Source organism: Salvia splendens, chromosome 16 (assembly GCF_004379255.2).
Source record: "Salvia splendens isolate huo1 chromosome 16, SspV2, whole genome shotgun sequence".
Classification (NCBI taxonomy): domain Eukaryota; kingdom Viridiplantae; phylum Streptophyta; class Magnoliopsida; order Lamiales; family Lamiaceae; genus Salvia; species Salvia splendens.
Genome location: NC_056047.1, coordinates 3,122,172 through 3,146,349, shown reverse-complemented (window position 1 = coordinate 3,146,349; position 24,178 = coordinate 3,122,172). Strand labels below are relative to the sequence as shown.

Here is a 24,178-nt window from a genome sequence, read left to right as displayed (position 1 = left end):
ATCCTTATTCACAATTTTTCATGCCCGTGCGTTTGGCACACTCGTGCACCCGGACCCGACACTCGAATTTCGTGCGAATGTGGCACAGCCGCGCAGGGCACACTCGGGCCGAACCTCTGAACCGGCATTCATATATGTGGCAACTCTAAATGAAACAATATTGCGTTCTTAATTCTTATGTTAGTTAACAATATCGTTTAAATATATTTACGAGTCATTCTCATTAGTTATCCACTCTAATAATATTCGTATATGGAAGAATCACGTTAGCTTCGATTTAACTAGAATTTTTCATTGTTAGAAAAATAAGAAAAATTAAAAGTTACTATTAAAATTCGAAAATCACGTGACAAATCAAAATTGAAAGGAAATTAATAATTTTAATGGCAATTTTATAGTCTATGATAAACAAATTTTAAAAGAAATAGTAATTGATATAGTATGCTAAACTCTATGTTCTCCGGTCAACTTATATATCAATAAATTATTACTAGTGTTATAAATTGATGAATATTATGAATTCTTGCAATTTAAAGTTTCTCCCTTAAAGCCTCTAGTGTAATTGCATTATTGCATTCTATTGCTTTAAATTATTATATACTCCTTCCCTGCAATATAATATCTAATTTTGTAGTTTGAATTTTTTTTATATGTTTATAACTTTATTTATTAGTAGTATATAGAGACCGAAAGAATAAAATATGATTTATGAAATATATTCTATTAAATAGCCCAAATAAATTTACAAACTAGAAAGCCCAGTATATATGGGAAGCCCAACTTAATAAAAAGACGAAGCCCAATATTTTTTCTTACTAATTCTCCCCTAATATAATTAATCTGCATATTAATAGGTGAATCCAAAGGAGTAGGAAATCTATGAAGGGCGCCAACAAAAGCACCCTTTCGATCTCTCTATAAATCCCACCCCCTCCTCCAAATTCCTGTTTGTAAATAAATAAAAATTGTTGTTCGAATCAAGATTTCATCCCATCTCAAACTCTCAATCTCTCATTTCAATTGAAATTCGTTGCCAGCGTTTAATTGCCAGTATATCGACTCGAATACAATCGCAGCAGTAGAAATATACTCATTTCAAGGTTGGGTTGGGTAAAAATTAGGCGTGATTCCTAGAATTAGCTACGTGATTGGTGGAGTAATAGATAAAGGCGAAGAAGCTGATGCCAAATCCCAATCGCAGCTGCAGGCTCAGTTTGTTTTAGGACCAATTTTTTTTCATGGCCGCCAATGCACAGTCTCAGCATCGCTGCGTTTTCGGTTAGTGTTTCTCTCCCTCCCTCTCTTTTTTAATAATTTATGCTCGCGTCGAAAGTGCTTTGTTTTGTGGTCGAGATTTGGTTTATTGATTGGGAAATTTGCTTTTAAACTGCGCTCGGGTTGTAATTTTGTTTGGTAATTAATTAGTGATGGGAGTTAGACTTTTAGCTAATTGAAGTGTGGTGTTTGTATGCAGTTGGGAATATACCGTATGATGCTACTGAAGAGCAACTCATTCAGATATGCGAGGAGGTTGGCCCGGTTGTTTCCTTCAGGTGAGTTTGTTTCGAATTTAGGTTATCTAGATTGACTGATGGTTTTGTGGCGTAGAGAGGGATTTGCGTTTTTCTGAATCATTACATCTGAATTTTACCTATAATGATGTATAGTTGGAAATAGGTCATGAATGGCCTTGCAAATTTCTTCAGATATGGATATGTGAAAGCTTCTATCTATAGTCTGTACCGAGTCCCACATATATTTGATTGTATCTTCCATTACACTGAGTGTTACTTTTCTGGTCGTGTTGTTCGCCATCTCAGATTAGTCACTGATAGAGAAACTGGAAAACCAAAGGGTTATGGTTTCTGTGAATACAAGGACGAAGAGACAGCTTTGAGTGCTCGTCGGAATCTTCAGGGTTATGAGATAAATGGTCGCCAGCTAAGAGTTGACTTTGCTGAGAATGACAAGAATGCTGACAAGAACCGGGAACAGGTAAACAGTTATGCATTTATCTCTTTGTATGAGTAAATAGACAGAACATGCCGTTCCCTCTTAAACTTCTTAGCGGTTGCTCTTTCTTGCAGGGGCGTGGTGGTCCTGGTGTTGGCTCGATTGGTAACTAAAATATTTAATTTGTACTATTTCATTATTTTTATATGAAGATGGGGAGTTAGGAAGTCACTTTTTTTGGCTAAGATTTCAGTTTCATTTCTCTAGTATTAAGTGTATCCCCACATTGACTGCAATGCAGATGCTCCAAAACAATTTGGGGGTCAAGCAGTCCTTGGACATCCCAGTCTTCATCTGCCGGTAGGAGATTCAGTTGCTACAGCTGCTGCAAGTGTTATGGCAGGGGCTCTTGGATCAGCTCAGACTGCTAGCATGCCAAATCAGATTGGATTACAGAACCCGTCCTTGTTAGGCAGTGATCCTCTGACTCGACACTTGGCCAAAATGTCGAGGAGTCAGCTGACAGAGGTTTTGTCTGAACTTAAGGTAAGGCTCTATACAAACACAAGTCAGCCTTGAAAACTGGATGGATTTAACTGGACCAACTCCAAAGAGTGTTTTCCATTTATTTTCCCCAAAGAAAGTAAAAAAATAAATAAATAATTAATAAGTGAGTAAATCGTAGATTTAAACAGAAGTGATTTCGTGAATTGTGACTTAATATGTGCCTCCTTAAAGTACTCACGTTACAAGACCTAAGTATGACAAATAACTTTGAAAAATCAACAGGCTAAAAATTTTGAGAAATACTGGGAATTTTTTGATGCACTCTGGGGCTTATGATCTTATACCATCATATGGTGTTGACAGGCACTGGCTACGCAAAATAAGGAACAAGCCCGGAAACTATTGCTCGGCATCCCCAACTTGTCCAAAGCTATTTTCCAGGTTCTCATCAGCCCTTGATTGTTTTATGTATAGTTATGAGCTCTTTGCAGTTTATCTTTTATTTTATTTTTGTTAATTACTGGTACTAAACATCCATCTAATGCACATAGTCAATTGCATGTATTAATCTCTAAGGTTTATCCAAGTAATTAGCTTTTCTTCTTCTTCAATTGGTTATTTATATGCCATTATTTATGCTGATCAACTTTTTGTTCGACTTCAATGCAGGTTGAGATTATGCTTGGGGTAGTGTCACCTCAAATGGTATGTTCACTTCACACAGTTTGCCATTTGCTAGGTTTTGCTACAAGCTTTTATGTTTAAGTTAGTATATTTGATTTTTTGAACTATTCAGTTGCAGACGCCCAATATTCCGCAAGCTTCGAACCAACCAGTTCAGCCTTTGGTGCAAAGTTCTCAAACTCTTTCTGGGCTACCCCCACTTCCACAAAACAAAATGCAACTAGGATCGCTGCCTTTTGCACAAGATAGTAGAGTATCTGCTGGTATACCAAACCAATATACTGCACTCCAGAAATTTCCTATGCAAACTCAGATTCAACATCCGCAACTAAATCAGAACCAAGTCCTGCAGCAAGCTCAACTGCTTGCACTATCTGGAGTTTCCTCCCATCCTTCTATGCATCCTCAGTCATTGAGTGGTTTGTCAGTTGTACAGCAAATTCCTGTGCCTACTTCTTCTTTCAACCAGCAAATGCAACATCCCATGTCACAAAATATAGGCTCAGTTCCAACTGTGAGTTCAGGGTACAATGCTGTGCCAAGGTCTCAGACTGTTAACACCCATGCTTCTTCTGTGCTTGTAAATCCACAATTTTCAGCGACAGGCTTTCAGGTACGGAATTTTGGTCAATCTGATAACAAAGGAGTTGAAAATTTAACTTACATCTTGGGCAGTGCCACCTTTTAAAATACCATATTGCTCGTGTTTGTCAAAAATGCTTTCCTCAAAGAATCTCCCGCTCAAGTCAAGGCAATATTACACACATCATTGATTAAAGTAACTTTAAAGTTAATTCCTTTGACGTAACTACTATTCATGGGTTAGTTGATCAAATAGAAGTATTATTACTATTACAAAGATTCTAAAACATATTTTTCCTTGGAACTCCCTGGAGTATTTTCACATACATTACGCTCATTATTAGTGTTCAAAAAATTGTGATAAATAGTTGTGTACTCATACTGGAATCTTGAAGACGATTGTGCATTTCCTTGTTTGCTGAAACAGCATAGCACCTCAACGTCTTCTGTGATGACGGAAGATGTGGATTTGAAAGCACATGCTTTAAATGTCCCTAGTAAGACAAGCCAGACTGATAGAGCAGCAAAACTGGTGAAATTGAATGATGGAAGAGCTACTCCTTCACAGGCTGTGAACGTAAGTTCACCTATGCCCGCACCACTCCAGTCTTCAGGAATTCCAGGACGACAACCTCCAAGAACAGAAGAAATTCCAGACACCGGGAAAACTCAGGTACTTAATTTTTGCATGATGCATCTTTCAAATCCATTCCTTATTCAAATTGTGTTAATTTTATCTTACTTGTAGACATAATGTGTGAAACTTATGAATTTGTTTTTGTTACTTTTGGATTTATTATTGTTTATTAAAATTCAAATTCATCTTCATTGTGTTTTTATTCGAAATATGTTTCATTTGAAGATGGAGAGACTTTATCAGATCTTGATCTAATATGCACTTATAACATGTATGATATCTTTAATGAATTTTTTTTAGAGGACTAAAGTTTTGCTGTTTGCAGATGCAACTTCCCCCCGACTTGGATCCTTCCGTGCTTCAGCAACTGCTAAATCTGACCCCGGAGCAGCTAAGTTTGCTGCCACCAGATCAGCAGCAACAAGTAATGCAACTTCAACAGATGCTCCGGCAGGCTACATAGTTCAACCTTTCTAGCCCCACAAATTACATCAGCTTTATTAATCCTTCTCTGAACGAGTTTAGAAGGGAATTCCAATTGTTTACTGCCAATTTTACAATGTAAAATATTGTTAGGTGCACACTAGATGCACTAGAGTTGTACCATTCATGTAACGTTGTGAGAGCTTGTATTGGATGGACACATCAATGAGATGAAAAGAAATTTTGACCTATGCTTCATATCCACTTTAATTTTATGTTTTTGTGGTTGGCCATTGGTAATAAATCTGTTGTGATTGTCTGAATCTGATTAGTTTAACGGAATTACAGATAGTTATTCATATTCTAGTGAAGATTACTCAAAATCCCAGTACAATACCAAAATTAGTTATCGAAACCTAATCAACAGATTTACAAATATTTATTCATATTTTATTGAAGATTACTAAATATCTCAGTACAATACCAAAATCAGTTGTTGAAACTGAATCAGAAATATAGAAAGCTAATGTTACCATATTTGGAACATAGTAACATACCATCTTCTAAGATTTGAATGTAAGATTCTAAATGACACACTCATCATAAGAGGAAACCATCTTCAAAACATGCACAGGATCACCCACTTTGATGGCCTTGCTCATGCCGGTTTCCGGAGTGTAGTTCTTGCACACCATCATATTTCCCATGTAAATCTGCCACAACCAAGATATCCATTACCTTTCCAAACAGTTTGATAGTAATACATGCGTATATGAATCTATATCTCGTTCCACGCACCTTTCCTTGATGCTTCTCTTTACTCAGAACCAGTACTCTGTCTGACCGAAACTTCATCAGAGTCTCGTTTGGTTCAGTTCCCATCTCTGCAGTTTCTTGATTAACAGTAGGGACCTGAGGATAACATGACACCATGGAAGACAAAACATGAACAACGATGACTCGTGAATCTTTGATTGTATTGTATCCACAGTTTTACCTTACAGCGGACGCAAAGCTCTCCCCCCATGAAAACAAACTCATTGATCTCGATCTCATTCCACAAATCCTCAGAAAAAGGTTCGCATCCATCTACAAGGAAGCTGATGAACGACGAGAATATGCTATTGGTAAGAAAGAAAACACTGTAATAACAATGGAGCAAGTCAATTAGTAGTATACTTGGGTCTGAATCTGTTGATCGATACAGGCTCTGTAAGACGAGCATTCAGTGCATCCAAGGATCCCTGCCAAAGAATCTCTCATCTTCATAAACAAACATTAAATTTCTTAACATACTAACAATAGCATTTCTTGCTACCTACTTGGGATATCATGAGGAAGGGATACCAATCGTTAAATTTGATGGTATGACCACTGACATAATCGGAAATTGTAGGCCTGCTTTGTGATGCTGCATTTCCACAACAAGCATCATCACCTCAAATCTCTTTTACATCTCAATTGACACACAAATTCACAGTGTAATGCTTTAAAATGTTGGTCCCCCAACAATACCTTCATCAAAACGAACTAATCGACTGGTTTTGCCCAGAAACTGAGAGAACCATTTCGCAGCCTCCTCTCCTTCATCAAGGGCAGAGCCAGACCACGCCCACACGGATACACCATCAGCCACTGCAGAAGGCTGAACCATTGGAATCTTCAGAGTGCTCATGCCCTCAGCTTTTATTACTACACAGTGAAATCAATTCACCACCAGAAACCTTCAAAATCACCAGTAACAAAAAAACTCAAAAAAAAAAAACGCAGAAATTCACCCAAAAAGGAAGCCCTATCCGGTTCCCAGCCTTGCGTAAACGCTTCAATCGGCAATTCAACTCGTATGAGCGCAAATTTCGGCTCCACTCTCTGCGTGTACATCCTGCCTCTCGAATTCACAACCATCCACAGCCGATCCCACCGCAATCCTGCGTGAAATTAGGTGCGAAATCGCTAAAACTAACTGCAACTGTGAGTTAGATGAGGCGTAATGATTCGTCCGATCACATACCATTTGAAGTGAGAGTAGCTTGTGAAACGGAAATCCCTTGGCATGATTTGACGGGGTAGACGAATATGCTCTTCACCAGAGGCGCTTCTGTGTTTCCAGCTTCCGCCATCTTCTTCTTCAACCTCGGAATTTGCCTTTGAAATGTAAAACACTAGAAATTTGTGTGGAGCTGTTGATGGATAATATAGCAAGAATCTTTTACCCGCCAAAGCCATCTTGTTTCCTCTGCTTTTTTTTTTTTTTTTTTTTTTCTATTTTCCTTATATTGACTTTTTGTTACTACTAATTTTTTTGTATGTATATAAAACTCTATTAATTATCTTTACATCTCATGTATAACTCATAAGCTCAAAATTTCTCTCTCATAAATTTCTATACATATTATTAGTACTAGTAGTGTTCAATTGGGAAAAAGTTTCCCAAAATAGACGAGAACTAATTTTGTTGGACAAATAAAAATAAAACAAAAAAACTATTTTTTGGGATGGAGGGGTAATATTAATATATAGGAGTAGTGTTTTTATGTAAATATCCCTATAGTTATACTCCGATATCCTTTAAAAATAAAAACTATTTTTATTTTCATATATTTACTATTTTAAGAAAAACATTTCTCTCTAATAAGATGGCTCCTTCTCCACTAATAGTATTTCTATCATTTTTTTTTCTATTTTAAAAAAACGGAGAGTATTTATTAAGAATATATGGAGTAGAAAACCAACAATTTACATAAAGTGCCAAACTGCCAATTTTTGAAATATGATGTCTCCCTCCATGGAGTTGTTCATCCTCAAGTCTGAAGATCATATTAATGGAATTATATACTCCTACTAGAGAACATATGTACAAGCTATATATGTATCTTTAACTGTAATAAACTATCTTTTCCGCTGCATAAAAATGAAATACTATCGTTGCACCCCTCCATCAGAGTACTCACTGAATCTTGGGTACTATCATACACCAGAGTACTCACTGAATCTTGGGTATCATACAACTTCTATCTTCAAAAGAAAGAGATGGGGGATGTTGATATATTTGAGAAAAGCATAAATATCATTCAACCAGGGGCGGACACAGTAAGGATGGATGAGGGGAGGGACTCCGGACCGGAGCAGCTAAGTTTACTGCCACCAGATCAGCAACAACAAGTAATGCAACTTTCAACATATGCTCCGTTAAGCTTCATGGTTCATCCTTTTTAGTCCCATAAATCCTTCGTCGAACGAGTTTAGGAGGGAATTCGAATTGTTTACCCGCCAACTTTACAATGTAAAATATTGTTAGGTGTACTGTGTACACTAGATGCACTAGAGCTGTACCATTCATGTAACGTTATGAGAGCTTGTATTGGATATACACATCAATGAGATGAAAAGAAATTTTGACCCATGCTTCATATCCACTTTAATTTTATGTTTTTGTGGTCTGTTGTAATTGTCTGAATCTGATTAGTTTAACAGAATTACATATAGTACAATACCAAAATCATTTATTGAAACTGAATCAACAGATCTACAAATATTTATTCATATTTTATTGAAGATTACTAAATATCTCAGTACAATACCAAAATCAGAAATATAGAAAGCTAATGTTACAATATTTGGAACATACTCTTCCAAGATTTGAATGGAAGATTCTAAATGACACACTCATCATAAGAAGAAACCATCTTCAAAACATGCACAGGATCACCCACTTTGATTGCCTTGCTCTTGCACACCATCATATTTCCCATGTAAATCTGCCACAACCAAGATATCCATTACCTTTCCAAACAGTTTGATAGTAATATATACGTATACGAACATATGTATCCCGTTCCACGAACCCTCCTAGATGTTTCTTTTTATTAGGAACCAGTGCTCTGTCAGACCGGAACTTCATCAGTGTCTCGTTTGGTTCAGCTCCCATCTCTGCAGTTTCTTGATTAACCGTTGGGATCTGAGGACAACGTAACACCATGGTAAACAATGTATGAATGATGATGACTTATGAATCTTTGATTGTATTGCATTCACAATTTTACCTTACAACGGTAACAAAGCTCTCCCCCCATGAAAACAAAATCATCGATCTTGACCTCATTCCACAAATCCTCAGAAAAAGGTTCGCATCCATCTACAAGGAAGCTGATGAACAACAAGAATGCTATTGGTAAGAAAGAAAACACTGTAACAACAATGGAGCAAGTCAATTACTACTATACTTGGGTCTGAATCTGTTGATCGAAACAGGCTCTGAAAGACGAGCATTCAGTGCATCCAACGACCCCTGCCAAAGAAGCTCGGACCATCATAAACAAACCTCAAATTTCCGTAACATACTAACAATAGCATTTCTTGCTACCTACTTGGGATATCACGTGGAACGGATACCAATCGTTAAATTTGATGTTATGACCACTGACATAATCAGAAAGCGTAGGCCTGCTTTGTGATGCTGCATTTCCACAACAACCATCCATTATCTCAATCTCTTTCACAGCTCAATTCACACAAAACTAAAAATGTAATGATAAACAAAAGCATGTTGGGTAAACCACATAAATTTTGGTGTCTAATTATCTCGTACAATTCGATTTATTCTATCCACCGTGCCTCAACGGTACCTTCATCAAAACGAACTAATCGACTGGTTTTGCCAAGATATTGAGAGAACCATTTCGCAGCCTCCTCTCCTTCATCAAGGGCAGAGCCAGACCACGCCCACACGGATACACCATCAGCCACTGCAGAAGGCTGAACCATTGGAATCTTCAGAGTGCTCATTCCCTCAGCTTTTATCACTACACCATTTGGAGTGAGAGTAGCTTGTGAAACGGAAATCCCTTGGCATGATTTGACGGGGTAGACGAATATGCTCTTCACCAGAGGCGCTTCTGTGTTTCCAGCTTCTTCTTCAACCTTGGGATTTGTCTCTGAAGAAGCGTTAATGTAGAACCCTGTGTGAAGATGCTGATGGATATAGTCTATAGACAATTAGACATAGAAAGAAGCTTGTGGTTTGCCACCTTGTGTTATTTCAACATGGATAGTCTTTATCAGCCACGTCAGGAAAAGAAAACAAATGGAAATTGAATTCAACTCTACACGTGGCATGATTTAATTAGTGGTTTTACTTTTTCTACTCCATGCAATAGTTGTTAATATACTTTCCTTTGTCTATTTTTATTTTTCTTAATACTTATATAATTATATTAACTCTTTTTAGGTAAAAAAACTTTGAAAACGATGAGAAGTTTAATACTATAAAATTGATAAAGTATATATATATTTGAAGTATTTTTAATAAGTAGTGCGACCTATATTATTTGTGTTAATTTGCAAATTTTGTTTTGAAAATGGATGAAAACTAGTATTTTGTAGGACGAATAAAAAATGATTAAAACAATTTAAAAAAAAACTATTTTTACTGATGGAGTCAACTTTAAAATTTTGAATTATGGATACTCGCTCCATGAAAATGAAATATTCTCATTGCACCCCTCCACCAAGTTCTCATTGATTTAGAATCCAACTCCATGATGAAACTCATTGATATTTGGGTGTGATTTTGAAACTTCATCTCTACAATGTCGTTGAGTGAAAATGGTGACTTGGGCTCTAGTTAAGAAATTCATACAACTCGTAAATTGATTATTGGTTTTGTACAATTCTTAAGGTTAATATCACGACTTAAGTTCGAAAATCAATGTTTTAATTTTATCTAACCACTGTATGAAAAGAGAGAAAACTTGAGCAAAATTATCCTGCTTAGCAACATCACCACTTCTAATTTGAATGTTTTAACCTGAAAAAGTGAAAATCAAGGCATGTATAATACTAGTAGTAAAACTCACGCTACATTCAAAAAACATTTTGAAGATATGTTCAATAAAAAACCTCTACAAGCACAAGAAAATATTACTACCAAAACACACCATTGTAGGGCAACGATAAAAACAATGTGGATTGAAAAAACAAAAACAGTAACTAGTTCTGCATTTGAGGTCTAGTTTTACATAAGAAAAGGCAATTTAAAATTGAAATTGATAGGAATTAAACAAGGAGAGAAATCAACGGAGTCTCCTAGCCTCTCTCTCAGATTCCAACAAGGTTAGGATGTCGCCCTCCCTAACCGGTCCCTTGACGTTTCTCATGATGAAACGGTTCTGATCGTCGATGAATTTCACCCTCACCTGAGTCACCTGCCCACGAGATCCAGTCCTGCCGATCACCTTGATAACCACAGCATGCTTGATTTGCGATTCCATTCTGCATAAAGACAAACATCCACATATTTACCCGATTAAATTTTATGCTTAAACAAAAGATTAAACTATGGCATCCAATTCCATATCTACACTACAAAAGCAAAAATTGAAGAGCAAGATAAGCAAACATATTAAACGACGTAGAATAAAATAAAACGCGAACAAAATCGACTAACCTGCGAGAATAAAGGGCTGATTCTTGGAGAAGAGCGAAAGGAATCAGGAACAGCCTCTTGAAGAAGAGGAGGAAAATCAGTAAAACCCTAACAAGGTTTCTTTTTTATAGCTGATTTGTAATGTTTTGAAATTACACTTCTACCCCTCGAATATAATGGGCTTTATTTATTTCATTAAATCGGGCTTTATACACTCCACCTAAATGCTAAATTAATTTTTTTCTTCACACAATCCAGTCTCCATGATTAAAGAGTTTATTTGAATTATACTGTGTTGCATATATGATCGTCATTTATTGGTTGACAATTTAAGTTCATATTTACTACTATAAAACCATATATAAATACCACTTTCTTGAATTGAGCTCATTAAATTGGTCAGCATAGAGATACGCATTATTCAAGATAGAGCTCATGTGTTTCGAAGGCTCTTAAGGGAGTTTGGTCGATGTGGCTCAAGGACACAGTAATATTTTAGCAGTAGTGTCTGTTGTCAAGGATGAACCATAATGAAAAGTAAGACTATTATCGTGGACGGAGAGAGTGTATACTCAATGTTGAAATAAGACTATTATCGTGGACGGAGAGAATACATAATCAATGGTACTCGTGAGTCGTGAAACAATTTATCGTTAACACAAACAAAAACTTCTTCAACTCACATACACTCAAAAACAACTTTATAGAACATCGGGTAAGAGGGGAAAATAAGTTCAAATCTTAAACTGCATTTTAGATACTAGAATTCAACACACAACTTTTCATCAATGGCAGATTCTGAAACAAGCAGAAAACAGGTTCAACACACGACGGTCTAACAAAATACAGGCTTTATGAGGCGTCTGCAGCAGGTTGAGTAACTCCTGACTTGAGCAACAGCTGATTAAGGGCCTCGGGCGAGCAAACCTTGTACTTGACTGTTCCACTAGAGAGGAACACCTCAGCCAATTCAAGCTTCTCTGAAGTGAGACTTGTGCTGTCCATCGTCTTACTAAGCACCTTGATAGCGAGCTGAATGGCCTCCTCCCTCGTTATTTCTTCCTTGTAGTCTTGCTTGAGCATCGACTGAGCAGCCTGGTTATTCGCTCCAATAGCTGCAGCCTTCCAGCCACTGTAATTTCCACTCGGATCACTCATGTAGAGCTGAAAACCGTAGTTCTTATCCCAGCCTGCGAAGAGGAAGGAAACACCAAATGGACGGAGCCCACCAAACTGAGTGTAGCCTTGCTTGGTGTCGCACAAGGACTGGACCAGCTGTTCGACTGGCATCGGCTCTTGGTAGGCAAAAGCGTATCGCTGAGCTTGGACTCGAGCTGTGTTGATGAGGATGTTGGCATCGGACATGATCCCAGCAACAGCACAAGCAACATGGTCATCGATCTTGTACATTTTCTCAGTGGATGCAGAGGTCTGTAGAAGCTTGGAAGTCACTTTCTTTTCACCAACCAATATAACCCCGTCTTTGGACAATATACCGATGGCACTCCCTGCATTGCCAATCGCCTCCATAGCGTACTCAACCTGGTAGAGGCGACCTTCCGGGGAGAAGATTGTTGTACGGCTATCATACCTCCGAGACATGTTTCAATCCACGCAAAGATGCTCCAACAGTTGAAAATCTGATCTTTAGTTAGAGTAGCAAAATACCATTAATTTGAAAATGTATGAGATGAACCTGAACCAAAAAAATATACGTATTAAAACAGATTTTAAATCCAGAGACAAATGCAATCCACTAACTTTTAGATTAATATAGCATTGTAAGTTATGGAAAAAATTGTAGTAGTATTTACCACTACAGAAATACTTCCAACGAAAAGATCATTGCTCAACAAAAAATCCAGCTTCAAGCTAATAAGCGATGCCTGATGTTACTACTATTACTTACGTTTCAGAAAATCCAGCTTCAATTTCGCAGCTTCTCTAATATACGAAAATTCATGGCTGAAGACAATATGTAACAAAGACAGCGAAAGGAACAGTATAGCGGAACCATAGCTCAACCTTCATAATGTAAATGACTAAATTCACATTTACACTAATGCATTCATAACTTCCTTTTTTGCCCTAATTTCAGGAAATTTACCAGGCAGAAACCAAACACTAACAAAGTTCAATTATCGCATATTTTCTCGAACATGAACGAAAATAAATAGTAGTAGTAATAAAGGATTAACAGAACTTCCAGGAATTCGGTGAAAAAGCATAAAAAAACCTAAAAACTAAAATAAAATCAGTCAACCAGAGAGAGTAAAAAATGGAAGAACCTGATATAAAGATCTGGATCTGAGAAGAAGAACGAGATGCTAATTAAAATGTTTATCCGCTACAAAATGTGGATTACAATCACCAGAGCAGCAGCAGTATATAATTTGATGCGAGCTTGCCTTTCTTCCCAAGCTTTCCGTTTTTCATAAATCATAATCAACATTTTTAGTTATTTCAGATTTGATCCCTAGTGTTCCTGTTATTTAAGAGTATTACCCTCCTTTTCTCCCCTCTAATTCTTGTTTCTTAGTCAATTGCCCAAATATTTATTTCGTTTTCAATTTACCATAATTTAATAAAGTAATTATATTTAAATTTAATCGCATATAAATTGAATAATTAATGATTATTAATTAAAGAAATAAGGAGGCCGGCCATTTTCTTCTTCACAAAACCCTCACAAAACCCTCACAAAACCCACACTCTCTCTGCAGCTCCACAAATTCTGCCAAACCAGTCGATCTTTCTTCCTCCTTGCTGCAGCTTGTATTCATCAATAGATGCAGATATATGCATATGAATAAGGGAGGTTCTAGTTATAGATATTCCTCAATCTCCATTAATCAGAGCTTGAAATGAAAGCAGTAAGGTCGCTGAGACGATTCAGTCCAATCGCCGCAGCTCTATCTCCCAACACGAAAGAGTCCTTCACAGATTCCTCCTTTCTTCGCCGTTTCTACTCTGCGCAGACGCAGCGCGACGACCTTTCAGCGCCGAATCCCGAAGAATTATCCTCGCAGGATGCCGTCTTCGATAGTTCTCAATTTGATGATTTGAATCTCAATCCAAGCGCCGAAAGCAGCAATCAGGAGTCGACGTGGGACGAGAAGTACAGAGACAGAGTGAGGAGCCAAGTGTTTGGGGAAAATGTTTCGCATTTGAGGATATTGCAGAGAGAAGAGGAGAAGAAGAGGAAGGCTGGGAGGCTGGCTAATGAGCTGCTGGAGGCGGCGTTGGATTCAGGGGAGAGCGAAGATGAGGAGGAGAGAGAGGTGACGGAGGAGGAGCAGAAATCTTTAGCTGTTGGTATCATCGGAGCTCCGAATGCTGGGAAATCTGCTCTCACTAATTACATGGTTTGTGCACTCTTTCAAGTTTTTTTACCCTTCCATTATTTATTTTCAAGTTTAAAATAAGTTGATTGAATTTGATTTGATGTTCCATCATTTTTCTTGTTTCCCCATTTTTTTGGGGTTTAAGGTGGGAGCTAAAGTTTCAGCCGTTTCAAGGAAGGTGCATACCACCACTCACGAAGTTTTGGGAGCCGTGACAAAAGGGGATACGCAAATTGTAAGATTTCTGATTTCTTTGATGTTTTATTTTAGTACTCTTATATATTTCGAAAATCAATTTCTCAGTGATGACTGATGTAGGTTAGCTATGATTTAGGTTTTTCGCCTAGAATCCGTAAAACTTTTCACAACATAAGCTGCAATAATTGTTCTGTGATGTGTACTGCACTACTGCTATCTTTTGCTTTCAATAGATTTGAAATTTAGAAGCAAATTGAAGGGATGTGAATTTCACATGTTGCAAGCTGCGTTTCCTTTCTTCACTAGTTAGGAAAGCTGTAGAAAAGAAAGTTTTTAACCGAGTCAGCAATCAAAGTTGCACTTGCTGCTGGATTGAGAAGTGGTGTTGACATTAGTGTTCTTCTTTGGGAGCTTTGCTAACCTGCCTCTGATTGGGAACAAGTTTTGTGGTTGGGTCAGGAGCTGTTTTGTCTATGATGTCCAATGTCCTTTGTCTTTCTTTTTAATAAAATAAATCAAGAAGAATGCATAAAGTCGCTATATTGTTATGCTTCTATTCATTCTATCGAATATTTTTGACTAAGTCTGATGCCTATACAGTGTTTCTTTGATACACCAGGACTTATGTTAAAGAAAAGTGGATTTCCTTACAATGATATCAAAGTTCGTAATGAAAGTGCCTGGGGTTCCGTTAGTTTATACAATGTGCTGATAGTTGTTTTTGATGTTCACAGACATATTACCAGGTCTGGTTTCCTTTTCCCTAGCCAACTTTTACTCCTTCATTGTGTATCATCAATATAGACTCCAAATGTTTTAAAAGCTCCATCAAATGTTAGATACTTCTGTAAAATCCAATTAATTTGTAATCTTGAAGCTAGAGGTTAAATTTAATGCGAGCACATAATACTCTCTGCATATATTTTGCTGTGTAGCTGCACTTTAAACTCAGTTTTGCAGTCATATTTTTTTAGTAAAATTACCATCTGGATAGAAGTGGCAATGTTGCATTTAGTGATTCTCTCTTAACTTTTTGTTGGTCTAGACCTGATTCACGAGTAGTGAGGTTGATTGAAAGAATGGGTTCAATTAGTATCCCAAATCAGAAGCGCATTTTATGTATGAACAAGGTTGACTTGGTTGAAAAGAAGAAAGACTTGCTCAAGGTTGTAGAGGAGTTTAATGACCTATCAGGATATGAGAGGTATGCTATACTTTTCCTATGTCTTTCGACTATTCTGCAGTGGGTCCTGATATGAACTTTAACTATTCTATAGGCATTTCATGACATCAGGAGTGAAGGGCGCTGGGGTGAAAGATCTTACAAAGTACTTAATGGATCAGGTGTGTTATATTGTTACCCTACTATTACTTCAGTAGGTCGTCATTTGGGATTATATATTTTATTGTTTGTGCTATCTCTAGATATGGTGATACATGCTACTAGCTTAGCTTTTTTCGAGGCATTTCCAAAAAATTTCTTCTAATTGTCAATAGCAGGCGCCTTCTAGTTAATTTCACTTCTTTGGATACAGTTAGAATATTGTTTCCAGAGGACTCCGATTTCTGTTTGTTCGCAACAACTTATACGTGGAGAATTTTTTCAAACTTGGAACTGTGGTCTCGTGACTGTCTCATTTGTGTAAATAGAGGCATTCTAATTTTTTTAACCTCAGGCAGTAAAAAGACCTTGGGATGAAGATCCATTTACCATGAGTGAAGAATTAATGAAGAACATATCACTGGAAATTGTGAGAGAGAAATTGTTAGATCACGTGCATCAGGTAAATCCGCTGTCATGTTCAGTCACTATTTGTGAAGAATTAACAAAACTGTATTTAGCTGATTAGTCTTGCTCGAATAGGAAGTCCCGTATGGCATTGAACATCGCCTGATGAGCTGGAAGGAGTTGAGAGATGGCTCTGTCCGAATTGAGCAACATTTTATCACTCCTAAGATCAGCCAACGCAAAATTTTAGTCGGGAAGAAAGGCTCCAAAATAGGGTCAGTATGCTCTGATGCTTTCTAAAATGTTATCCATCTGCATACTACTTTCCCATCTCTTATATATGAAAGCAAGCAAGTTTAGAGCTGTTTCGTTTATGTTTGCCCTTTTCTTATTTATAAAGTGTGCACCTTTTCACTTCTTGCAGTCTATATCAAGCACTCTCTGTTTGGTGAAATTTACCAATAATCCTTGAATATGTTTATGCACAGGAGAATAGGCATGGAAGCTAACGAAGAGCTCCGAGCCATATTCAAGAGGAACGTCCATCTCATACTCATGGTAAGAGTTAAATGACTTGACAGCAGCAGATGGGGTTCATTTTCTGCAAAAATGTTTCCCCCGATCACTATGCGCGTATGGCGTGAAATTACCTCTTGACCCTGGGGAAAACTTGGCCTCTGAAGAGGTTGATAGCTGGGAGATGCAGTCAAGGAAGAAGGGTTTCATATCTTCCATATATATCACTCCATTTGAGCCCTCAATCACCACCAAAGCATCATTATGTTTTGGTAGATTTATTTACTCATTTCATTTTCACTTTTGTTGTCTCACCTGATCGCGGTCGAGGATATTGATATATACAAGAAAAACATGTAAAGTTGCTTTCTTTTGAATTATTCCAAACAAAGGTGAGCAGTCCTTTATCACAATAGCAAAAGCCTACTTGTAGCTGCCTTCGAAATGCAATCGACTTCTTGCCTGTGTAGTTGACAACATTTGACACAAACTCTTCTTTATTTAACACAAACAACGAACGCAAACTTGTCTTTGTGCAATACAAACAATGAATACAAGTCATTGAAGTTGAGTTTAAGACTTCACACAGCAAACTAAACACAACGGTTTAGACTTCACATAGCAAACACAACTTAAAGAAGTTCAATTAAGACTTCACGCAGCAAACTAAACACAACAGTTTAGACATCACACAGCAAACAGAACTTAAAGAAGTTCAATTAAGTCTTCACACATCAAAATAAATACAAGAGAGTTCAACACAAACACCAAATTAACTAAATACAACAAAGAAGGAAAAGTTTGCTTGTTAGTATACTCATTTTATTTCCAAAAAGGGAGAAACTCGGGGAAAGTAATGTTGACAAACGGAGAATGATCTCTGTAAATCTTGGAAAGTGAAAAGGTGAACTTTTTATTCGGTTGAATATTTGTGTGATGTCTATTTATTCGGTTGGAACTTATTAATCGAATTCAGGTCAGAACATAGGTGTTGTCAGTAGACACTGACGACACCGAAAATATTTTGTGTCAGAATGACTTGTAATTCGCACGGTACTTGAAATTCGCACGGTATTTGAAATTAGCACGGTGCTTGAAATTCCCATGGTGCTTGTCGCACGAAGTCCAGAATCTAAAATGTTAATCCATTTGCTGACTCTTGTATTTGAAAGCGAGCAAGTTTAGAGTTGTTTCATTTATGCTTGCCCTTTTCTTATTTATAACGCCGCTCCTCTTCCATATTTTTGCGCAGGAGGATAGGCCTTGAAGCCAACGAAGAGCTCCGAGCCATATTCAAGAGGAACGTCCATCTCATCCTCATGGTTAGAGTTAAATGACTTGACAGTAGCAGATGGGATCGATTTTCTGCAATACTATTTCCCCTGGACGCCATGCCCGTATGGTGTGAATTACCTCTTTACCAACTTCTATTCGAAAACAGAGTTTGCTTTTAAATAAGTTTGGAATTTGATTTGGTTTCACGGGGCACATGGCATAAAGATTGAGACTTTGGCCATTGATATGTTAATCTAAAGTATTCCAACCGTGTAGTACTGAATTCTTGGGTGATTCATGTGCTAAATGATCTAAATTTATGAAAGAAATATTGCAGCGGTGATGGTGAAAACTATATTTTCGAGTTCGATATAGTCTTGGAATTCTTGGGCTTGAGAAAAGAGGCCTAACATTTGTATATTTGTACAACTTCTATTTTTCTTTTGTGATTCTTAGACTGTGTGTATAGTAACTTGAAATCAACACACTAGTTATAGTCGTTCATGCTCAATTGTATTTGTTTATGTAAGTTAAAACCTAGTTTTGATAAGTATATAGATTCTAAAACGAGATATGAGCTTAGTATTCCTTTTATGTCACGTACTTCGTCTACTAAAAGGAATAAACACGAATTCATTTTAATTCATTCGCTGTCCCCTTCCATTTGTAGTTAGCAAAATAACATTACCTAGGCAAGTTAATTGCAACAAGTTCCCTAGATTTAAAAGTAACTAGAAAGCAACATGCGTTCCAAAGTTCGATGAAAATCTCAAAGATAAGATAATTAAATGAAGAAGTCTCGTGACATCAACAACACACAGACACCAAACTAAATACTGGTACTACTTAAAACACAGAAGCAACGGCCATGAGATCCCACGATCTACAAGAAGAACATGTTGTCCATCAGATCAAAGTGCGGCATAGTTCTGGGTGGTAGGTCCTTCTCCGCTGCAACCTCTTGGTACAGCTGTTCCCTACTAGCAACGAGATGAGCATAGTAGGAGGGGTGGAACAATGGGCACTTGTCACTTGGGTGTTGTCACTTGTCAGTAGACACTTCCGACACCGAAAACATTCTATGTCATAAAGACTCGCACTGTCAACAACTACGACACCGAAAGCATTCTGTGTCAGAATGACTCACACGGTGCTTGAAATTCGCACGGTGCTTGAAATTCGCATGGTACTTGAAACTCGCACGATGTTTGAAATTCGCATGGTGCTTGAATTCGCACGAAGTCCAGAATCTTCTCCGTGGTAGTCTTGAGGAGAGTCTCTTGCAGCGTATCAATTCATAGCAGTCTAATCGACTGTGGAGACGACAACAACTATAGATGGAGTGGCCGATTTCTTGGAGTGTGGATGATTAACATAGGCACCGCAGCTTAGAGACCCATTTTTAAGGTATTTGTATCCATGGTGTTTCTCAGCCATGGCACAAATTATTATCTGCAGTTTGTGTGCTACTCGCAAAGGTGAAGCACATATCGTATATGAGCTTCTGAAGGTTGACGGACGTGAAGTTGTTCTCATCAAAAAACACTGAGTAGTGAGTGGGATTGCTCATCCCTATCTCCCCATGCACATATAGAACTCAGGGTAGGCTAGATGAAAAATTTGGTGTCCACCACCGTTCCCAGAGCTGCATCTGGCGCAACTTCTGAGCCACAACTAGAGTGATATGTGGCCTGTAACTTCTTTGACCGAAGCCCATTGTTGTTCTAAGCGTAGGCAGATTTTTTTTTTATTTTGTTAATCCATATTACATTTTAGTTTGTTAGTCCTTATTATACCTTATTTTATGTATACAGAAACAAACACTTTAAATACGAGATTGAACTTATTGTTTTACTTATACCAGGGAGAGTACTATTTTTTAATTTTGCTTCTTAGTAAAATCAAATTTTTTATATTTTATTTATCTTAAAATACTTAATTATGTCATATACGAATCATTAAACTAGTAATTAAGTTGTTTTATAATAAAGCAAAGATTCTTGATTCAAATCCAATTTGGAACACTTTTTCATATTTTTAATTTTATTAATCCATATTTTATCTCTTATTGTGCTAATATATTACCTCATTCTAAAAAAAATAGACAGGTTTTACAATTTTGGAATGAGATATAATAGGATTAACAAAATAAAAGACGTAAATATGGATGAATAATTAAACTACTATTAAGATATTTGGTGCTAAAATTTTGTGTCGATGTTTTATATACGGATATTATAAGAAATTAAATATAACTGACTTAAAACATAGTACTAATGATTTTTAAATAAATATTTGAATATTATGTTTATGATAAAGTTTTTATTATAAATCCGACCCCAAGGGATTCACTGTCTGGATCCGCAACTATTGTTTTACTTTTCATTTAAAATCAACTATTTTTAGTTATTTTTATTTATTCTAAAATACTTTATTTTGGGGAGAATTTCGTTTGCATGTATTTTATTTTTGTATCCAATTGCATATTTTTATTTTGCTTTCTTAGTTAAAATTATTTTAGGAGTACTACTATTATTTATCCTAAAATACTTAAATTTAATGATTCATATTAACACCTTATTTTATATATACCGAAATTAACAGACTAGGTATTTTACAGTTCTAGTATTTTTTTTGGAAAGTATTAGATGAGACTCTAATTTGATCCAACTTGGTGACTTATTAAGAAAAGTGTTAACGCGCGATGTTGTTTTATCACCCAACAAGTTTTGGATACAGCTAAGGTAATTGAAAAAATAAAAAATTCATGATTTATATTTTTGTTTTCAAATTTTGTGACTGAAAAAACTAGCATTTCTTTTTCTCCATTTCTATATAATTAGGCGAGAATTCAACTGTTACTCCATTTAAAAGGATATTATGCCTTTTTCCTTTTGTCCAGAGAGAAGATTAGGCAACAATACATACATATCCAAACCTATTAGTACAACTAAACGAGAGATACATCATACATATCGTAACCTATTAGTACGATTAAACGAGAGAGATGATTAGGCAACAATACATTGGACATAACCTATCACAACTAAACAAGATTGCTTTAGGCAATCCATTTCTTGGAAAAACAAAAACACACACACACACACACACATAATACTACTCAAACCCTAGTTTAACTAAACTATGCAGCAAACGAGTTAAACGGCAGCGTCAGCTGCTCCAGCAGCCCGGTAATCGGCACGGCCAGCCTCGGCTCGTACGCAAACCCCCGCAGCTCCTCCTCCCCTCCCCCGCCCCCGTACGGGCACGGACAAATCCACGACCACCTCTTCCCCCCAAAATCAAACAGCAGCGCCCTCTCCGACCCCTTGATCACCACCACCACGTAGTCCCCATGCGCCACCGCTTCGAACCCGCGCCCCCACTCCACCTCCACGAACTGATTATACAGCTGCTGCGGCATCCGCTCAATCTCCACCCACGCCGCCCCGCACTCCTGCAGCGCCCACAGCCTCAGGCTTTTCGGTACATTCAGCTTGCTCTTCTCCACCGCCGCCACCAGCACCGCCCTCCCCCGGCTCTCCACCAGGCTCGGCGACCGCAGGAACCGCCGCATCGGAGCCTGGATCTTGCTCCACTGGTTCGAAACGACGTCGTACGCTAGCACGCTGAAGGGGCTGTAGTTCATGCAGTAGAATCGCCCCGCCACGTGGATCATTCTCCCCGATTCCAGGCTGCAAAGGCGCGGCAGCGCCGCCGTGGTCCCCCAGATCGAGTAGAAGCCGCCGCCGTCGATGTGGAAGCTCTCCGACGTCAGATTTTTAACTGCGTAGGGCGAGATCAGATCGTCTCCGGCGAAAATTAGGTCAATTGAGGAATTAGTGATGGTTAATCCGATGCTAGGGCACAGGCGCGGCCGCAGCGTCGACGGCAGCTGGATTAAATTCCCCATCACCGGATTGCAGAGGACGATGCTCTTGGATCCGGATTCCTCCGACACGAAGCAAACCAGTCCGCCGGAGGCGGACGCCGGCGTAACCCCCGCCGGAACCATAGGAATCCCCAATCTGTACCATTTAAGGTTTTCCGGATCAAACAGAAACGCCTCGCCGCCGCCTCCGCTGGCGGCGGCAGAGGCGGCGTTTTTGTAGATGCAGTTTTTGATTCCTTGCTGCTTGAAAAAGATGAACCAATGTCTAGATGGGGAGACCTGGAGATAAATCTCGATGAAGGCGGTGGAGAAGATGAGTCCGTACCACCGCTTGCAGACGGCGCGGGCTCTGAAAAAAGCCGGCGGCGGGAGGGAGGCGACTATGCGATCAACGAGGCGCTGCGGAAGCCGGCTCCAGATTCTGGAGTTCATCCATGGGCGGGAGTTGGTGCAGATTGGGGAAGTGGGAATGGATGGGAAAGGGTAAGGAAAGGGAATGGTGATTGGATTTGGGAAAGAGGAAGGCTCCATGTTTTTATTTTTTATTTAGGGCTAAATGGAGGTAGAAATCAAAGGGAGATTGGTGTGTAAGGGCAGGGTTTAGGGTTAGTTTGTGGAAAGGATTTGAGAGAATGAAAATGACAGTGGAGATGCTTACATAGATAGATATGAGATGTATATATAGGGAGTGTGTGGAGGAAAAATTAAAGGGAAAAGGCACAGAAAGATGCATCTATCATTTCAGTGTGAATGCCGAGGAAGAGAGGCAGAGGTCTGACATGATCACACAGAAAGTTATGAATGCTATCTATCTTTTCTAACATAGTCAAAATAAATGAAAATTCACTTCATTACAAAACAGAACAAAACAAAGAGCTAGAGCTTGCTTTGTATACTGTTGTTGAGCAGCATGCAGCTAAATTTAAGCAGCAATTTATATTCATGAATATTTCTGAAATTTAGGTTTTTTTTCATGGACTTATCATGCTACACTACTAATGAAGTGAAACTTGTGTGTATTTTACGTTTTGGATTAATTTGATATGTTATCCAAAATGAAAGAAGGATATTATATAATAATCTGTTAATCTTCTGTAAATACCTATAGCCAAGTTGACTTTTAACTAACTCAAAAAACTTGTTTTAAAAATACACAAATTTTGGTGGTTTTGAAATTTAACAAGGATGAGTCGAAAGTTTGTTTACTACTAGTATAACTAGATTAATCAAAGTCCGCTAGGAAATTCGAAGGTACTCCCTCCGTCCCATTAAAGATGATTCACTTTTCTTTTTGGTTTCTCCTAACCAAGATGACTCGTTACTAAAAATGGAAACACCTTTCTCTCTACTTTATTCCCTCTCTCCACTTTACACACAAAATAAAGTTACATAAATTCTCGTGCCGCCCAAGGAAGAGGTCATCTTCCTTGAGACAGGGGGAGTACTATTGAAAAGCTCTCACCATAATTTTCTTGCAGCATATCAGACCATTTTCAAACCACTTCTAATTCATCGACGAATAAAAATCAAAACTAAAGAAATACTGTAATAAAAAATATTCAAAATATGGGTTGCATTAAAAAAATCATCATAAGAAGATATTTAGAGTTATTTAACTAGTGAAATTTGGAGACGTGCAAATTTCCAAACTTATAAAGTTTGTATAAGGGTTTTGTATTGATTATTACTAGTAATTTTTTGCCATATGCTGTGTCTTTACATACCTTTATATAGTAAATGTACAATAGAATAATACACTAATAAATAATGGTAAAGAAGTCATATATACAATAATTTACTATACACCATCTAGAGGAAAAGTAAGATCATTCATAACACATGTCATTTTATAACCTATCTTTTTTCATTCACTATTCATGACCTCACACTGAAGCACCTTTTCTTCACTCAAGAGAGAGCAAACCGCTAGACTAGCAAGCCTGGTTACATTAAAACGATAACAAAAACATATCGAATACATAGATAATTTTTAGTGATAGACCGCCAACTTTCA

At 37.7% G+C, this 24,178-nt stretch overlaps 6 protein-coding genes across 6 annotated transcripts; 2 read left to right on the top strand and 4 right to left on the bottom strand.

Annotated features, from left to right (window-relative positions):
- Positions 1 to 876: 876 nt before the first annotated feature.
- LOC121772146 (cleavage stimulating factor 64-like) lies at positions 877 to 5,037 on the top strand. Its single transcript, XM_042169138.1, has 10 exons — positions 877 to 1,278; positions 1,475 to 1,553; positions 1,821 to 1,995; positions 2,088 to 2,118; positions 2,255 to 2,499; positions 2,824 to 2,901; positions 3,130 to 3,165; positions 3,257 to 3,757; positions 4,154 to 4,399; positions 4,689 to 5,037. Exons 1-10 carry the CDS (start codon positions 1,239 to 1,241, stop codon positions 4,824 to 4,826), a joined length of 1,569 nt encoding a protein of 522 aa, XP_042025072.1. The 5' UTR covers positions 877 to 1,238; the 3' UTR covers positions 4,827 to 5,037.
- Positions 5,038 to 5,214: 177 nt separating this feature from the next.
- On the bottom strand, positions 5,215 to 6,977 carry LOC121770750 (mitochondrial amidoxime reducing component 2-like). Its single transcript, XM_042167518.1, has 8 exons — positions 6,798 to 6,977; positions 6,565 to 6,714; positions 6,302 to 6,478; positions 6,109 to 6,197; positions 5,966 to 6,030; positions 5,784 to 5,886; positions 5,585 to 5,698; positions 5,215 to 5,499 (listed from the first exon to the last, which is right to left on the bottom strand). Exons 1-8 carry the CDS (start codon positions 6,904 to 6,906, stop codon positions 5,371 to 5,373), a joined length of 936 nt encoding a protein of 311 aa, XP_042023452.1. The 5' UTR covers positions 6,907 to 6,977; the 3' UTR covers positions 5,215 to 5,370.
- Positions 6,978 to 8,313: 1,336 nt separating this feature from the next.
- On the bottom strand, positions 8,314 to 9,927 carry LOC121771110 (mitochondrial amidoxime reducing component 2-like). Its single transcript, XM_042167901.1, has 7 exons — positions 9,814 to 9,927; positions 9,412 to 9,720; positions 9,154 to 9,242; positions 9,010 to 9,074; positions 8,830 to 8,932; positions 8,610 to 8,744; positions 8,314 to 8,544 (listed from the first exon to the last, which is right to left on the bottom strand). The coding sequence occupies exons 1-7, from the start codon at positions 9,899 to 9,901 to the stop codon at positions 8,440 to 8,442; spliced, it is 894 nt and encodes a 297-aa protein (XP_042023835.1). The 5' UTR covers positions 9,902 to 9,927; the 3' UTR covers positions 8,314 to 8,439.
- A 1,936-nt stretch (positions 9,928 to 11,863) lies between these two features.
- On the bottom strand, positions 11,864 to 13,674 carry LOC121772328 (proteasome subunit alpha type-4-like). Its single transcript, XM_042169381.1, has 2 exons — positions 13,499 to 13,674; positions 11,864 to 12,906 (listed from the first exon to the last, which is right to left on the bottom strand). The coding sequence occupies exon 2, from the start codon at positions 12,810 to 12,812 to the stop codon at positions 12,063 to 12,065; it is 750 nt and encodes a 249-aa protein (XP_042025315.1). The 5' UTR covers positions 12,813 to 12,906; positions 13,499 to 13,674; the 3' UTR covers positions 11,864 to 12,062.
- A 202-nt stretch (positions 13,675 to 13,876) lies between these two features.
- On the top strand, positions 13,877 to 17,442 carry LOC121769733 (GTP-binding protein ERG-like). Its single transcript, XM_042166477.1, has 8 exons — positions 13,877 to 14,575; positions 14,700 to 14,789; positions 15,353 to 15,498; positions 15,798 to 15,956; positions 16,030 to 16,096; positions 16,429 to 16,536; positions 16,617 to 16,756; positions 16,970 to 17,442. Exons 1-8 carry the CDS (start codon positions 14,075 to 14,077, stop codon positions 17,052 to 17,054), a joined length of 1,296 nt encoding a protein of 431 aa, XP_042022411.1. The 5' UTR covers positions 13,877 to 14,074; the 3' UTR covers positions 17,055 to 17,442.
- A 3,841-nt stretch (positions 17,443 to 21,283) lies between these two features.
- Positions 21,284 to 22,845, bottom strand: LOC121770979 (protein UNUSUAL FLORAL ORGANS-like). The gene has a single exon (XM_042167767.1). It carries the CDS (start codon positions 22,693 to 22,695, stop codon positions 21,415 to 21,417), a length of 1,281 nt encoding a protein of 426 aa, XP_042023701.1. The 5' UTR covers positions 22,696 to 22,845; the 3' UTR covers positions 21,284 to 21,414.
- Positions 22,846 to 24,178: the final 1,333 nt, after the last annotated feature.

Excerpts from the sequence above, each read along its gene's own strand:
- LOC121770750 (XM_042167518.1), bottom strand. The coding sequence starts at position 6,906 with ATGGCGGAAGCTGGAAACACAGAAGCGCCTCTGGTGAAGAGCATATTC. Across the intron at positions 6,479-6,564 it reads GGATAGGGCTTCCTTTTTGG|TAATAAAAGCTGAGGGCATG; the intron begins GTGAATTTCTGC and ends TTCACTGTGTAG. Across the intron at positions 5,887-5,965 it reads ATCAACAGATTCAGACCCAA|CTTCCTTGTAGATGGATGCG; the intron begins GTATACTACTAA and ends GTCGTTCATCAG.
- LOC121771110 (XM_042167901.1), bottom strand. The coding sequence starts at position 9,901 with ATGCCACGTGTAGAGTTGAATTCAATTTCCATTTGTTTTCTTTTCCTG. Across the intron at positions 8,745-8,829 it reads AGCTTTGTTACCGTTGTAAG|ATCCCAACGGTTAATCAAGA; the intron begins GTAAAATTGTGA and ends CGTTGTCCTCAG. Across the intron at positions 8,545-8,609 it reads TCGTGGAACGGGATACATAT|ATTTACATGGGAAATATGAT; the intron begins GTTCGTATACGT and ends TGGTTGTGGCAG.
- LOC121772146 (XM_042169138.1), top strand. The coding sequence starts at position 1,239 with ATGGCCGCCAATGCACAGTCTCAGCATCGCTGCGTTTTCG. Across the intron at positions 1,996-2,087 it reads CTGACAAGAACCGGGAACAG|GGGCGTGGTGGTCCTGGTGT; the intron begins GTAAACAGTTAT and ends TCTTTCTTGCAG. Across the intron at positions 2,902-3,129 it reads TGTCCAAAGCTATTTTCCAG|GTTGAGATTATGCTTGGGGT; the intron begins GTTCTCATCAGC and ends ACTTCAATGCAG.
- LOC121769733 (XM_042166477.1), top strand. The coding sequence starts at position 14,075 with ATGAAAGCAGTAAGGTCGCTGAGACGATTCAGTCCAATCGCCGCAGCT. Across the intron at positions 14,790-15,352 it reads CAAAAGGGGATACGCAAATT|TGTTTCTTTGATACACCAGG; the intron begins GTAAGATTTCTG and ends ATGCCTATACAG. Across the intron at positions 16,097-16,428 it reads CAAAGTACTTAATGGATCAG|GCAGTAAAAAGACCTTGGGA; the intron begins GTGTGTTATATT and ends TTTTAACCTCAG.
- LOC121770979 (XM_042167767.1), bottom strand. The coding sequence starts at position 22,695 with ATGGAGCCTTCCTCTTTCCCAAATCCAATCACCATTCCCTTTCCTTAC.
- LOC121772328 (XM_042169381.1), bottom strand. The coding sequence starts at position 12,812 with ATGTCTCGGAGGTATGATAGCCGTACAACAATCTTCTCCCCGGAAGGT.